Source organism: Carcharodon carcharias, chromosome 34 (genome assembly GCF_017639515.1).
Source record: "Carcharodon carcharias isolate sCarCar2 chromosome 34, sCarCar2.pri, whole genome shotgun sequence".
NCBI lineage: Eukaryota > Metazoa > Chordata > Chondrichthyes > Lamniformes > Lamnidae > Carcharodon > Carcharodon carcharias.
Window position 1 is genome coordinate 24,374,301 of NC_054500.1, and position 15,150 is coordinate 24,389,450.

General features: G+C 39.9%; 1 protein-coding gene across 3 annotated transcripts in view; it reads right to left on the bottom strand.

The window, feature by feature from the left end:
* Positions 1 to 15,150, bottom strand: part of LOC121272690 (protein Smaug homolog 1) — an 83,821-nt gene that overhangs the window by 35,532 nt on the left and 33,139 nt on the right. For 2 of the 3 annotated variants that reach the window (XM_041179416.1, XM_041179415.1), the window contains exons 3-4: positions 13,825 to 14,340; positions 2,380 to 2,646 (exon numbers count right to left, since the gene is read on the bottom strand). In XM_041179416.1, the coding sequence (XP_041035350.1) occupies positions 2,380 to 2,646; positions 13,825 to 14,340 (783 nt within the window). The remainder of the gene's footprint in view (positions 1 to 2,379; positions 2,647 to 13,824; positions 14,341 to 15,150) is intronic. The other variant, XM_041179417.1, reaches the window with a different exon arrangement.

The window sequence follows — 15,150 nt, forward strand, 5'->3', positions numbered from 1 at the left end:
TATCCCTGTGGCAGAAGTAATTTGGATATGATGAATTAAAAGCACACCCTATAGTGGCTTAATTCCAAGTCTTACTCTAACATGTTGGCACCAATTCATGAAATAAGCGTACTGACAATACTGGGAGATTTGAGCAAAGAATAAGGCTTGTACTTTTCAGGTTTTATCTAATCAGCACTTTTGTTTCTGGGGTGACAGGGTTACAATCCTGACATTTCCTACACTGATAAATAAGTTTCACCCAAGCTGCTGTCCGTATTTCAGGGAATTCCTAACACAATTATTGTGTTGAGGGACCAGAGATGCAAGCGACATTCTGTTGATATTAGTAACAATATTACAAGGCTAGGTAAAGGCAATTAAATTCTGTAGGTCTGAGACAGTAGAGTGGGTGGAGCAGAGGATAAAAATCACAGGATGTGGGAAAACCTCCATTTTAGAAGCACCCATTTCCTGAGTCATGTTACAATGCAACGATTTAACAGAATTTTAAATTATGTCATAAACCAGGAATGCAAGGCTCTAGCAGTTTATAAAAGTCATCATAATGCGGGTGGGGTACTGATTGTAACACCTCCAGGCATTTACAATATTAGACAACAAATGCACACAGAGGAAGAAATGTAGACAGAGAAACCGAAATGAAATTACATGAGCCTAACTCAAATTTCAGGTATTTCCACCAGATATCAGAAAATAGTGTTAATGACACACATCCTGATAACTAGACACACCCTCCCTGATTTCATCTGTTGCGTCATAACACTACTCATTACCTGGCCACTATCTACATCAAGAATGGGCATTCAGTTGAGGTAGCAAAGAGCAGCAACCACGAGCATAAGTCAACGCATTTGTGGGAATGGAAAAAGCCACTTAGTTGGGATAATTGTCTGATTTCCACATATCCCCAAAAATATAGAAGAGCCTTTTCTCTCACCCTCAACAGATGCGATCATGTTATTTACCCATCTTGGTGTCTGACAAGTGTGAAAGTCCCGCATAGGATGCAAAAAAAGATCAAGGATACCACTTGTGCTTTTCCAACTGCTAAATACCTTCAACTTAAACAACCCCAAATGCAAACTAGAGGCAATCACATGGTGCCCCTGCCATTCGATGACTACCACTGGAAAGGAGTTCAGGATCTGGCTGTCTTGTGATTTCCCTCTTCCCTTGGCCAAATAGCCTCAAACCAATTTCTGAGCAAGAGTCCAGATAACCATTCAGGCAATATTAGAGGGTGCCTGACATCCATGATGCTATATTACAACAGTCATCACCTTCAGGGCATTAAAATGCAATAGAGTCAGCTTTTAGAGGGCAGGTTACTCCGAGGTCAAATCCGCTTGCTCCAGTGGAATATTCAAGGAACAGAGTTCTCCCGTTCTCCCAGTTTCCCAGCAACATTCTTCACTCAACCAATGCCTTATAGGATAGATTAAACAGGTCACTTATCTCAGTTGCCTGCAGGATTTTGTTGGCTGCCATATTTATCTGCAGAAGAGTCATTGATATTCTAAATAATTTACTGCGGTGAGTACAGAGACATTTTTGGGAAATTTGTTAGGTGCTATATAAATGCAAGACTTTCTCTCCAAAGTGACTGCAACTTCAAAGGTATTTTCTTTAAAGGCTCACTTGAAAGGAAAATTCTGAACAATGAAGAATTCTATTCAGTCCAGAACAACATTCTGAGCTCCCAGCATCAGTAAATATCATTAGCACATGTTGATGCTTCCATTTACTGTTCTGGAAAAAATATTCCGAAGTCTTGCTACCAAATAATACCGCTAAAATGTACAAGAAAAATAAAGAGGCCAACAAGTGGAATACTTTTCAATTACTGGAACCTATTCCAAGATGTTTTCCGAGTTATTGATCAAATGATGCAGGCTACTGCCTTTCCTGCAGACTGATAGATAAAATAAGATCTGTATGCTTGCAAAGCACAAAGGATAATTGCAGAATGAAGATTACAGAGCTGTGCTCAAGCAATAGCGCCCAAAATATATTCAATCTGACACTGACTAGAGATCCTTCACAGATCAAACCCAACTATCCACCTCATCACAGTTGGCTCGTAGATGGGCTGCTCCCAACTGTCAGCTCCCAACATGTTGCTCTTGTGCAACCAGAAGCAATCTCAATGCAAACTGGTCACATTCACTAAGACTAGTCATCAGGTTCTTAAAAATCCTCATTTTACTTTCCACATCAACGCCCTTCCGGATAGCTATGTCCCCAAATCTGGGCGAAAGGGTTCCAACCTCTCTCATCTTACTCCTAACTTCCGAATCTTTATGCAGGCTTTCAGCCTAAACTCTTATGTAGTTCAATCACATTTGCTGAGCCAATAACCTGGTCATTGTCTCTTACCTTTCATGCCACTCCCCTCCTCCTGAAATGTGTTGCGACTTGACCCCTGTTCCTCTGTCTGCTCACTGCCGCCACTCCCAGAGGAGGCTATGCTGCTCTGCGGGGAGAGTGGTGCATGGTCTGATGGGGCGTAGACTGCCCTGGTACGCAGGTCATCTGGAGACATCCACTCGCTGACCACAGACTGGTTTGTCATATTGATCGGTGGGGTGAGGGAAACTGAGCGCTTCAGAGGACTGTGGTTGGTTTGGGTTTGGCCTTGGAGAACTGAAAATTAAAAATGGCACATTAATTTATTTTAAAAAATTTAAATGAAGAAACTTGCTCCGTCCTGCAAAAAATAGTGGGCAAAACAAAAAAAAACTTAAAAGATGGGATTCAGGTTTTCAGTCCTGGTCAGTTCTGCAAAAGAGTAACTAGCCCCCCAGCCTGACTTGAATTACAAAATGTTATTTTTTTTCTTGGCTGTTAATTGACGTTGCTCTGCATCTCAGTATTGAATATTTTGAAATCATATCTACTATGTGAACACTAAAAAGGGCCTCAGCAGTCTAAATAGGTAATGGATGGCCTCTACCTGCAGCTTTAGACACACAAGCTGTGCGAGAGCCCTCTTCCTGAACTGCCTCCACTCCTCCCAACTGAAGAGAGTCAAGTGTCAAAAAGATAAATACCTAGTGCTCTTGATAGCACTAAAGTGTGCGAGAAACCACATGATATTCCAACCCGACAAACACCATCTCTAATATTCTTCTCCAAACTTTGGTAAACCAAGGCACAACTGTTCATGTAGTGAGATTTAAAATGGAGGACTCTAAGAATCACAACATATTTGTTTTCAGATATGAAAAGTATGACTCAAAGCAGAAAAATTTCATACACACAAATAAATGATGATTCCAAGGTTCGAATGTGTAGAAGTATAACTATATGTATAAGAAAACTATTATAAAGCACATGCTTTTAAACTTTCTTTTGCATTATCAAAATTAGCATGTTGTAAATAGGAAAGACATCTTTTCACTATGAAAGCGGTTAACATCTAGTCACTTCAACTATGGATATGATTTTAACGAATACTCAACTACATTAGAACCAAGGGTTGCTTATAGACACTAGACTGTAGCTAGTGAAAACTGAACACCAATTAACATTTACAAAAGCTCAAATGGGCAAAATTATTCCAAAATGGAGTATGTATTGTGCGCGCAGACTAGAAAATTGATTGGCCTTGTTTCATAGAACAGTAGCTCTCAAAATGGGGACTGTAGAGACACTCCAAAGGGTCCTCAAAATAAGCTGAGTGTGCAGTGGCCGAGAATGAGTGAATGAATAGCGGCTAGAAGCATGCTCTTGCTTTCCCTGTAGTCGCTATCTGGGTTGTGCTTTCTCCATGCTTTCTCCACTTCATCAGTATCTGGAAGTAAATGCCTGTTTTTTTTTATAAAAGCAGTATTAAAACACTCTTTATATGCAGCAGTTTCATATTATGACTATATAACATAGATGGGGATTGGTGATTTCCAATCCATTGGAAAAAGACATCCTAATATCAAGAGAGTAGCACAACTATAAAACAGGCCTCTCAAATAAATGGTAGTCAGCTCTTGCTCGCACAAAATATATTCAATTTATTTTGCTAATTTCCCTGTTCCACCTTTTCTGGGTTACTGTTCAGTGAGTGCTGCCAATCTTGTGGTACCTCAATCATGGGATTGGTTTGTCAATAAATGATCTGATAGAACCACAATCCAGTCTTGACCAAACAATCACACACGTATATTCCTACAGGAGTTAATGGATAATTATTAGGAGCAGGAGCACTGACAAATTTTCACCTCCCAGCTGAGACTAGGTGCTGCTGCTGCCTTGACTGATCAGCTCAAATTGACTAGGCTCACTGACACACCACTAATCCATAGGGGAAGCTCTGCACTACTTTTTTGGAAAATCCTTTTTCTTGTTCTGTCTAGGTTTTCGCACCCATCATATCCTATAGAGGGCAGGAACATGCCCAGCTCTCATATCTCTATCAAAGCCATTCAAATCAGTAATTTTGCTAATTTTATTCTCCCTAGGCCATGGATACAGAGGTCAATAATAATTTCCTCATCAATCCAGCTGATTCAATACAGGTGACTGTCTTTGTCTGTATTGCAGTTTCACATTGAATAGTGACTACTAACAGACACTGGGGCATGAGTCACTTGACATTTTTGTCAAAGGTTCAAGATATTGGCTCAGAGCTGTTCATGCTCTAATTGGATTACAGGATGACAAAATGCATAAAATGATTTTGAATGCTTACAGGAGCTCCTTTCAACTTATGTAGTTTAATTAGAAGCACCAATTCTTGTAATTATAGCTTCAAATCTTAGAAGTGCTCTTCAGACAAGCTGTTCTGCTTTTGATTTTCCTTCCAAATTCCATTTCATCCTGACTCACTGTGTGATGGTCTCAGTTGGTCTACGAAGCTGAAGGCACTAAGAGATCTGGAGTTTTCCCATTGGGCAGGGTCAAATATATAACAAGTCCTCCTGCTCCACTGTCATGGACCTAACGGCAGAGGCCTAAATGTTTGCTGATATAGTAATCAGATGTAGCCACCAGTCTGTTGGCTGAGGGATATGAACTGAAGTTTAAATGGTTTTTGTTTCAGAAACAAGGAGGTGCTTTATGCTAATGGTCTGTTATAAAGATATAGTATATACATTATGCTTAAAGGGCCACGATTAGGAACATGTAAACTTGCGTGCATTGAATGGCCTTACATCAGAACACCAAATTTAAAAATATGTGCAACTAATACTGCCCAGATGGCAGTGCTTGCTCTGTGTTATTGGAAGACACATGGGATGCTTCACAGGGCAGAGAAAAATAAGTTTTAATAATTTATTTTCCTTCAATGCCTTCTTAAAAAGAGTTTTCATGAGAGTTTTGATCAAATGGAGAGCAATAGCAAAATCTGGGGAAATTATGATTCATGCTAATACCTCTCGGTCATAATTAACTAGTCATGCAATAAGATGTGTCTTCTGAAAGGTGACATCTTTCCTGATCCCCTTCAGTTACTGCCCCACCACTGGTGGCCATCCCTTCAGCTGCCAGGGCTCTAAACTCTGAAATTCCTTCCCTAAGCCTCTCTACATCTCTTTCCTCTTTCAAGGTGTTCCTCAAAGCCTCTCTGACCCATCTGCCCTGATATCTCCTTTTGTGGCCCACTATCAAATTTTGCTTTACAAGGCTGCTGAGTAGTGCCTTGGATCATTTTATTTCATTATAAATTAAAGTTATCGTTGTCAAATATCAATTGACTGTCACAGGCTTTTACTATTTAAGAATTACGTATTATAATTACAATTTATAACACTAAGTAGTGCGGGGAGACCTCTTCATAATTAGAAACTCACCAAAAAACAGAATTAGCTAATTAAAACTTTATTTAAATATGAACTCAAGCTCAAATCAGGCTACTAGCAGAAGCCACATGCTGCTTTAGGGAATTTTCACTTAGTGAATCAGTACAGGAGAGGAAGTTGGCCCATCATCTTTTCCTACTGCTTCACATTCCTGACACTGTCTTGGGATGGGCAGAGGAAGGCCTGTCTATGGCTTCTTTCACCAGAGTTGTTGTTTCTCTATTGCAATCTCCCACTATGTTTTTTTTTCCCTTTCCCACTACATTTTCCCCCCTATTAAATAGTAAACACCCTCTCCCATTCAGATTGCTGAAAATAGACACGTTATTCCCCAAAGCAGCAGCAGGATTAATTTTCTATCCAGTAGAGATCTGCACACTCATAATAAAATCCCTGTATGATAAATCCTTGGGACTTTTCTTGGCTGCATACATTAGAGGGTCACAGTGAATATATCAAAATGAATTACTGGAAGAGCTAATGAGTAATTTTAATATAAAGTAGTGGATTAAATGATTCAAATCAAAGCGATGAAAGGGGACTTCTCATTCTTTTCTAAATTTCTAATATTTTGCTGTTTACCTGCTCTCATATCACCTTTGTAAGCTATATTGTTACTTCATTAATTTCCTTCCCTCACAGGAGCAGAGAAAGATTGGCGTATTGCAGGCAAGACAAACTTTAAGTTATTGAAAAAACACTCAGCATTTTCAATTCTACAGCACAACCAATAGCTTCCAAAGGGAAGCATTTCCATTAGTTAGAATATCTGACCACCTTCATTATATACGCTTTCTTCATACAGGAGAACACAGCACATTAAAAAGCCCCAGTGACAGACCAGACAACCAAGTTAACAAACTAGGCACATTTCCTGAGGTATGCAAACACAGTTTGGATAGACAAAGATCACACAAGTATGTTAAATACGTAAATACTCAGCCAAGGCAAACTCTTCACATAAACCTCAGTTAGTGAAAACAGATGAACATGACGACAACATTTGTGTGGGATGAAGCTATTGCACTGGCATATAGGTTAGTCGGAGACGACATTAAAATAATTCATAGGCATTTTATTTTATTTTTTTTTAAAAAAAGAGGGAAAATGAATTCAACCTCCAGCAAGGTCTACTGAACCCATAATGGCTTGCCTGCCACCATCGAGACAGCTTCCTAACAATATTTTCCCAATTTAAAAACCTATCCACATTTCTTAAAAAATGCATTTGGACAGAAGTGATCCAGCACAACTCCAGTGTACTGCAGTGAAGTGATGAGTGTGTGTTCATGTTCACCATTCTCTGATCATAGAGAAAGGTCATTCAATGCTCAGAATCACTAGTCTGGGGCAATGTTATTGAAGGAAGGAGACTTCCCAACAGAAGGGAAAAATGTAAAACATGAGCTGCAAGGTAGTCCTAACAGCCAGCTCAAGGCACTGTTGGCTGATGTCCGGGAACTTAATTGCCTGGGTGAAATCACAGCTAGGGAATAATACACAATGTGAATGTTTTCCCTAAATTGAAACCGAAGGAGGAAGAAAAAAAGGTCAATAAGTCACACCAGCACAATTTTTTTTTTAGTAGCCTAAGAGAGTCTGTAGTACATTTTACACAGGCAAACCATAGAAAGTATCAAGTTCCCTCAGTGTTATATGGGACTGAGATTATAGTATTTACAGCAAAGAGCCATTTGGCTTAACAGGCCAATGCCTATGCTTATGTTCCATATGACTGCCAATGGTATTCTTAGAAAATACAATGGCAAAGCAGCTGATCTCACTTCCCACTCGTACCAAAGAGGATTAGACCGCATGAGTGTCCTTGTGGCACACCAAAGCAAGAGAGGCAACAACTGATTATCCCGGGTCTCTGTAGATCAACCTTTAAACAGGGCCAGTTAGCCAATTTCTATTCCATCAAGTTTGTTTGTTTATAATATGCAGTAAATTGAGGGGCACAACATCTGTCATATGCAAAAGTTGTGCATTTGCACTTACTTTAAGTCACATTTGTGACTCGCACATCCTAATACAGATCTTCTGGCATGTCAGGAAAGATCCCAACAGGAAAGCAATGTGAAAATTGCATTTCTGGCCTGTGATAGCAAGAATAAGATAGCAGACAACAGATGTCAGCAGTCACTTCACATTGGCATTTCAGCATCTGCAGAAGGGAGCAAAAGCACCCTTGTGTACTTCAATATAATAAAGTACAGAACTCATTATATTCCAGAATAAAACCCTAATTAGAACTTGTCTGCTGCCAACAAGTTTTCAACAGTGACATCTCATCATAGATGATTGAAGTACATCATTTATTTCTACTGGATTCATGAGCATATCATTCACAAAGCCCTAGGTGCATAATTTTAGTTGACTGCACAGAGGAGAAAAACAGCTGTAGATATGTACTGCCTTCAGGCATTTTTGTTCCAAGCTATATATAGGCTGACACCACTGGCATGGTTGAGTACTGAATGTTCTCTGTAGCTTTTATAACACACATGTTTTCTATTATGTAACATCTGTGACAGACATTTTCTGAGTTGTTTTAATAAGTTATTTTCTCCTTCCTTTAGGACCCCCTTCCTGGACTATGTTTTGCCCTTCAGCAAGAGGGTGGACAATTGAAATGCTCCCAGGCCTCGGTCAATGCCACTCAAACCAAAACCAGATGCATGCGAGAGTTTGGTGATTTTCTAGGCTATTTTATCCTTTTGAGAGGAAGTGCTGTTCTTCCTTTCTCACCCCTTCCCCCATTGCAAACTACATGGCCATGTTCTGAAACTTGTGGTGAAAATTTGTAATCCGTTCTATGGCTCAGTTTGCTGGAAGAACTCACTAAACTGCCTAAATATTTCTACTGCTAAAATGCCCTGGAGAGGAGTGGATGGAACAAGTGAATGATTCTTAAAATATGGCACAGCAGTCAGAGATTTCTGGCTTAAAAATATGCTTGGCGCAAAAGCAGTTATTTAGAGACTACCCAAGTTAACCCAGCAAACTGCAACTTTTTTCCTCCAACCTTTAAAGTCTCTATTGTTGAGATGCCAGCCCATACATAGGTACAGCACACCCTCCCTAGTACTGGAGCTAAGAGCATTGACAGGCTTTTCAACCATAAAGAACATCACAGACAGGACAGATTTTCTCTCACCGTGTACTTTCCATTAGAGTCACTGATAGTCACTCTTGATACTTACAGCCTGGGGGTGCTGAGAATAATCTTAACATCGCACTTATCGCGCAGTCTTGTGCCCCCGAGTCAACACAGACCAAGAACTGAACCTTGGACGATGCTGGTAGTGCCTATATCCACTTGGTCACTCTAAGTAGTTCCATTTAGCAGGTTTGCAAATATTTCTGTGCAATGCAGAAGTTTTGGAGTCCAAATAAAATTCACCCCCAAAAACATGAAACCAAACATGAAAATTAGGGCAAACTGGCATGTTCACGACTCTTAATTATTAACAGCATAAAAACATAATAGCATGAGTGGACCATTCGACCCTTTGAGCTTGCTCCACCATTCAATACGACTGATCTTCTACCACAAGCCCACTTTCCTGGCCACTCCACATATCCCTTAATTCTGAGAGATCAAAAGTCTGTCTATTTCAGTCTTGGGTATATTTGACGATGGAGCATCCACAACCCTCTGGAGTAGACAATTTCAGAGGTTCACAGACGAGCAAAGAAATTTCCCTCATCTCAGTCCTAAGTGATCGATGCCTTACCCTGGGGGCTTGACCCCAGGTTCCAAATTCCCCAGCCAGCAGAAACCACCTCTCAACGTCCACCTATTAAGCTTCTTCAGAATCTTGTATGTTTCAATGAAAATCACCTCTCATTCTTCCAAATACCAGGAAGTATTGGTTCAGCTCACTCAGCCTTTCTTCACAGGATCACCCTCTCAACCCAGGAATCAAACTAATGAACCAGTGGGGTAGCGCCTTCAAGACAAGTGTTTCCTTCCTTAGATATGGAGACCAAAACTGCATATAGTTTTCCAGGTATGGTCTCACCAAAGCCCTAAACAATTGGAACAGGCTTCCTTATTCTTGTACTCCAATCCCCTTCTAGTAAAGGTCGACATATCATTTGCCTTCCGAATTGTTTGCTGTATCTGCAGCTAACTTTGTGTTCCTTACGAGTACACCCAAGTTTTCTGAACATCAACATTTAAAAGTTTCATGACTTCAAAAAATATTCCTATTACCAAAGTGAATGACTTCACATTATAGTCAGTCTGCTACCCTGTTGCCCACTCATTTAACCTGTCATTTTGCAGCCTCCGAGTGTCCTCCACATGCTTACATTCTCATCTAATTTTGATTCCTCAGCAAACTTAGATACATTACTCTCTAGCTCTTCATCCAAGTCACTAATATAGATTGTAAATAGCCAAGGCTCCAGCACTGATCCATGCGCATTCCTCTAGTCAACTTGAAAAAGTCCCATTTATCCCTTTTTTTCTGCTTCCTGTCCATTAAACAATCCTCCATCCTTGCTAATATATTACCCCCAATTCCATGAGCATATTAACCTTTTGTATAGCACTTTATCAAATGCCATTTGAAAAGCAAAATATATTACATTACATTGACTGGTTCTCCTCACCGATCCTAACAGTCACATCTTCAAAAAAATTCTAAAAACTTTGTCAAACACAATTTTCTTTTCACAAAACCATATTGACCATTTGATCACATCATAATTTTCTAAGTGCATTGTGAAGAATTCATTAATAATAGGTGCCAACAGATGATGTCAGGCTAACTGGTCTGTAGTTCCCCAATGGCTCTCTCCCTCCTTTCTTGAATAGCAGAGTTACATTTGCTACCTTCCAATCCATAGGGACAGTTCTAGAATCTAGTAAATTTTGGAAAACCACAACCAGTGCATCCATTATTTCTGCAGCTCTCTCTTTTAGGACCCGAGGATGTAGGCCTTCAGGTCATAGACATTTGTCGGCTTTTAGACCCTCAAGTTTCTCCAATAATTTTTTCATGCTAATATTAAGTTTTGTATTCGTTAGCCACAATAGTTACCTGCTATTTCTGTAACTACTGTGAAGACAGACATTTGTTTAATGTACTTCTAAATTCTCTATTTGTATTAAACTTTAGCATGCAATCCAGAAAAATCCAAACGACAAGTAATACATGATCAGTTACTCAGGCACTGAAATACAGAATTAGTTCAGTGCAAAGTGCACTATAAAGGTTTGAGGGGAGATGAAATAATTTTCCAATTCAGGGAACAGGGCATGAAATCACTCTGTACTATATGCATATGCTCAATATGGTTATCAATGTCAGTGCATGAATAGCAAAGGCAGTGACTGCAGACCTCAGTAAAGATTTTGGGTTGACTTCAGTAATTTCAAATCAGTGCACAATTATCTTAGCATAAAATTCAAAGTTGGCACTCCAGTGCAGTACTGGGGGAGTGCCGCACAATTGGCTGCAGCACTTACCTTTCAGGTGAAACGTTAAGTTGAGGTGGGTGGATGCAAGGTTCCATCTTACTATTTCGAAGAGCAGGGGAATTATCTCCATTGTCCTGGCCAATATTCATCTCTCAACCAACATCACCAAAACAGATGATCTGATCAGTATCACATTGCTGTTTGTGGGAGTTTGTTGTGTGCAAACTGGCTGCCAGGTTTTCTACATTACAACACTGACAACATTTCATATAAAGTACTTCATTGGCTGAAAAGCACTTTAAGACATCAAGTGGTCTTGAGAAGTGCTATACAAATGTAAGTCTTTCTTTTTAACTGATTTGTTAGCTTTTTTCATTTAAGCAGTGCATTCAGAAAAACTGGCGACACTCAACTCAGGCTAGGTTATGCATCTGCTAGTTTCCCAAGTAGCTATTAATCATGCATCAATCAGGCAGGGTGTTGAATTCAGATTGATGGACAGGGTGAAATTATAAATCCTTGTCCTCACCCAACATCTATACATGTAAACTTTCCAGGAGGGGTCAGTGGACTTAACTCAGAAGAGAATCCTTTGCCGGTCTTTTCCTAGCCAAAGGGTGCTAACATCCAACTCCAGTACATCCATTAACACCAGCTAACTCTGCTGAGCTAGGAACCTAACACACTGAGGAGTGTATTTACCAACTGAACTATTAGGAGTGCTACTGAACATCTTGATGCAATACTATGCAAAGTGAGATCACTTAAACTTGCTGTAAGGTGTATTTTGGACTAATATCTTTGGAGGGAGTACCTGGATACAGCTTTTAACCAACAACTCTACTTTTAAGAGTTAAGCCATTGCCAGATAGCGCTGAACATGGAAGACACACTATCTCACAGCAAATTGCCATGTGAAAATTACTCAAAGGCCAGAGAGAAAGGATCTTTTAGTTCTTCCTCCACACTCAGAATTGCAAGATAAAGTACGTGTTGCAGGGCTAGGTAAAAATCATGTAATGCAATCCACATCAACTGAATACAAACTATTACAATCTGCATTATTTGAACATAAATCTGCATAAGAGGTTGTTTGTTTATTTCCAATGAAAAATTTATACCTCAACAGAAGCAGAACCAAGGCAGAAACCCCAGGCTAAATTTTAATTGTGACGCAGTGCAAATACCAAGAAAAACTTTGGCATAAGCAGAGGTCAGCATTAGCAGGTACCACAGGCATTGATGCACTTTACAACACAACTAGTGAACCATAAAAACTGTGACTAACGCTTCAAAAATAATTAATTGGCTATGAAGTGCTTTGGGACACCCTGAGGATATAAAAGATGCCAAAATGCACATTGTTCTGTTGGTTTGATTGACAGCTTCAAAAGAATTTTGGTTTTCTGGTTGAAAATTAGGACTTATTTCACTGGGCCAGGGATGGTTAATGGGCTAGAAGAACAAAGGGTAAGTCTACATCAACTTCTATTTATACAGAACCTTGAGTAGCAAATGTCCCAAAGTGCTTCACAGGAGCGTCAACAAAACTTTACACAGCCTAATCTCCTTATGTGGCTCCAAGTGATGAAAAGCTTAGTCAAAAAGGTAGGTTTTAAGGAGCATCTTAAAGGAAGAGAGAGTAGTAGAAAGGTACAGAGGTTTAGGGAGGAAATCCCAGAGTTTCTGAATTAGGCAGCCAATGGTGGCATGATTAAAATTAGGGATATACAAGAGGCCAGAATTGCTGGTGTAGAGATCCAAGTGTTGGAGGATGTCACACAACTAGGGAGGGGTGAGGACATGGAGAGATTTGAAACCCAAGGATGAAAATTTTAAAGTTAGAGTATAAAATGCTTAGCCACAAATGCTTTTGGGTAGACTTTAAAATCATCTGAAAAAAACTGCGAAAAGGGCAGGGTAGAATAATCAGAGTTGATAACTGAAGAGCTAGCACCAGTACATGTGCTACAGGTCGAAAACCTTCCAAGAGTGCTGCAATACCTATGGTTTACGAACCACTGACTCAGTCCAGTGTTTAAACTTAGTTGCTTGTCATTTTGCATGCAAAAGCAATTCTGGAGTAGTGGCAATTAAAAAAATTCAGCCAGTTTTACTGGTCCCAAATAATGCTCAAGAGCTTCTACTGGAAGATTGCCAAGCACGGTGAGGAACAGATCAAGCAAACCCGTGATGACTTCCATAATCAAGCTGCCTACCATCAATGATAGTCTAGATTTACGCACCAAGAATATCAAGAAGCTGGTCCTAGTCCTTCTGGTAGGTGTGGATTACCATGGATCAAAACAAGTGCTATCTTTACCCAGTGGGGCAGGGGTATAAAAAAAGAGTAAGGTGTTTCCACATAAACATATTTAATGCCAAAAGGCTTCCGAATTAACCAAAGATGACTGCATTTATGTATTCTGTTCCACAAGTACTAAGTCCACTTTTGTTGATGGAGCCACTCTAGTCAACAAATATGTCTTTTGCATGCACATTGTGACAAAATCCTGCAATGATGTCAGAAGCATTCTTCAAGCGCAAACCAATATTTAATGTTCGAACTTGACAATTAAATATCTACCTTACCTGTACTTGTATTGCTTCCAATGTTGTTCATAGCAGATGGCACTGATGCAGATGTATGCAGAGGCAAATGTCCATTCTCACAGGTCATTGGCTTGTCCTGCCAAGCAGGGACAGTGACACACATACCGCTATCCGCTCGATTTTGCCATTCATTTAGTTTGTCTTCGACATTCTGCCTTTGATTTTGGTTGTACACTCCTGTGTATATAGAGTCTGCTGGCCCCACATTTTGTGAACTGTAGTTGCTTGACATGCGCTCCTCCAAGTGAGTTAGCCATAAGGCCAGAGAACTCCGGTCATCCAGTGAGGTGGCAGGATGGATTAGTGCATAGGATAACAGCTGTCTACTCTCCTCGATGAACAGATTGCTATCGATGGAATAGGCCAGCACCTTCTGCAGCAGTTTCATATATTCAGACTTTGCCTCCACATTCCCAGGCTGAAGTAAAGGAAGATGGGAAAGCAGCTGCAGAACAACCTTTTCCTTCGGGTCCTGATGCCATTGACTGATGAAAGCTGCAAAATGAAAAAAGTACAGTTCAAACCTCTGGAAATAAAACTTTGCCCTGTTACTAGGTTTTTAATCACTGTTCATTCAACTTCATAAATTACATGCAACAATAGCCCTTGTACACCGTCATTCACCTGGCAAAATTAAACTTAAGTTTCTGCATATGAATAAAGGGAAACTCTGAATCAATGACCCTGTCAAGCAAAAAAGTAAATATCCAACTTTTATTTTGGGTGAGGTGGGAAATGAAATGCAATGCAACCAAGTCTAGAAAATCTCTCAACTGTCACTAAACATGAGATGGTACAGGTTGGAATGGACTCAAAAACACAGCTGGAATTTAGTATTCAACAAGGCTTATAATGTTCAAAGTGAGCTCAATATGCTTTCACCATCCATTATTAACCCTTCTGAACACTGAATGTCTTTTGGGACTTGCATGTTTGTTAACTGCCAAAAATGATTTTAATGATATAGAATCATGGAATGGTTACAGCACAGCAGGCAGCTATTTGACCTGTCAAGCCCATGCTGGCTCGCTGCAAGAGCAATTTAGCAAGTCCAACTCTCCTGCCCTTTTACCTTTGGCCCTGCAAATTATTTTCCTTCAAGTACTTATCCAATTTCCTTTTGGGGGAATGATTGAATCTGCCTCCATCACTCTTTCACACAGTGCACTCCAGATTCTAACCACTCGCAGTGTCAAAAAGATTTTTCATCATGTCACCTTTGGTTTTTTTCCCATTCAACTTAAATTGGTGTCCTCTGATTCTTGACCCTTCTGCTAATGGAACAGTTTCTCTGCCTATGTCAAG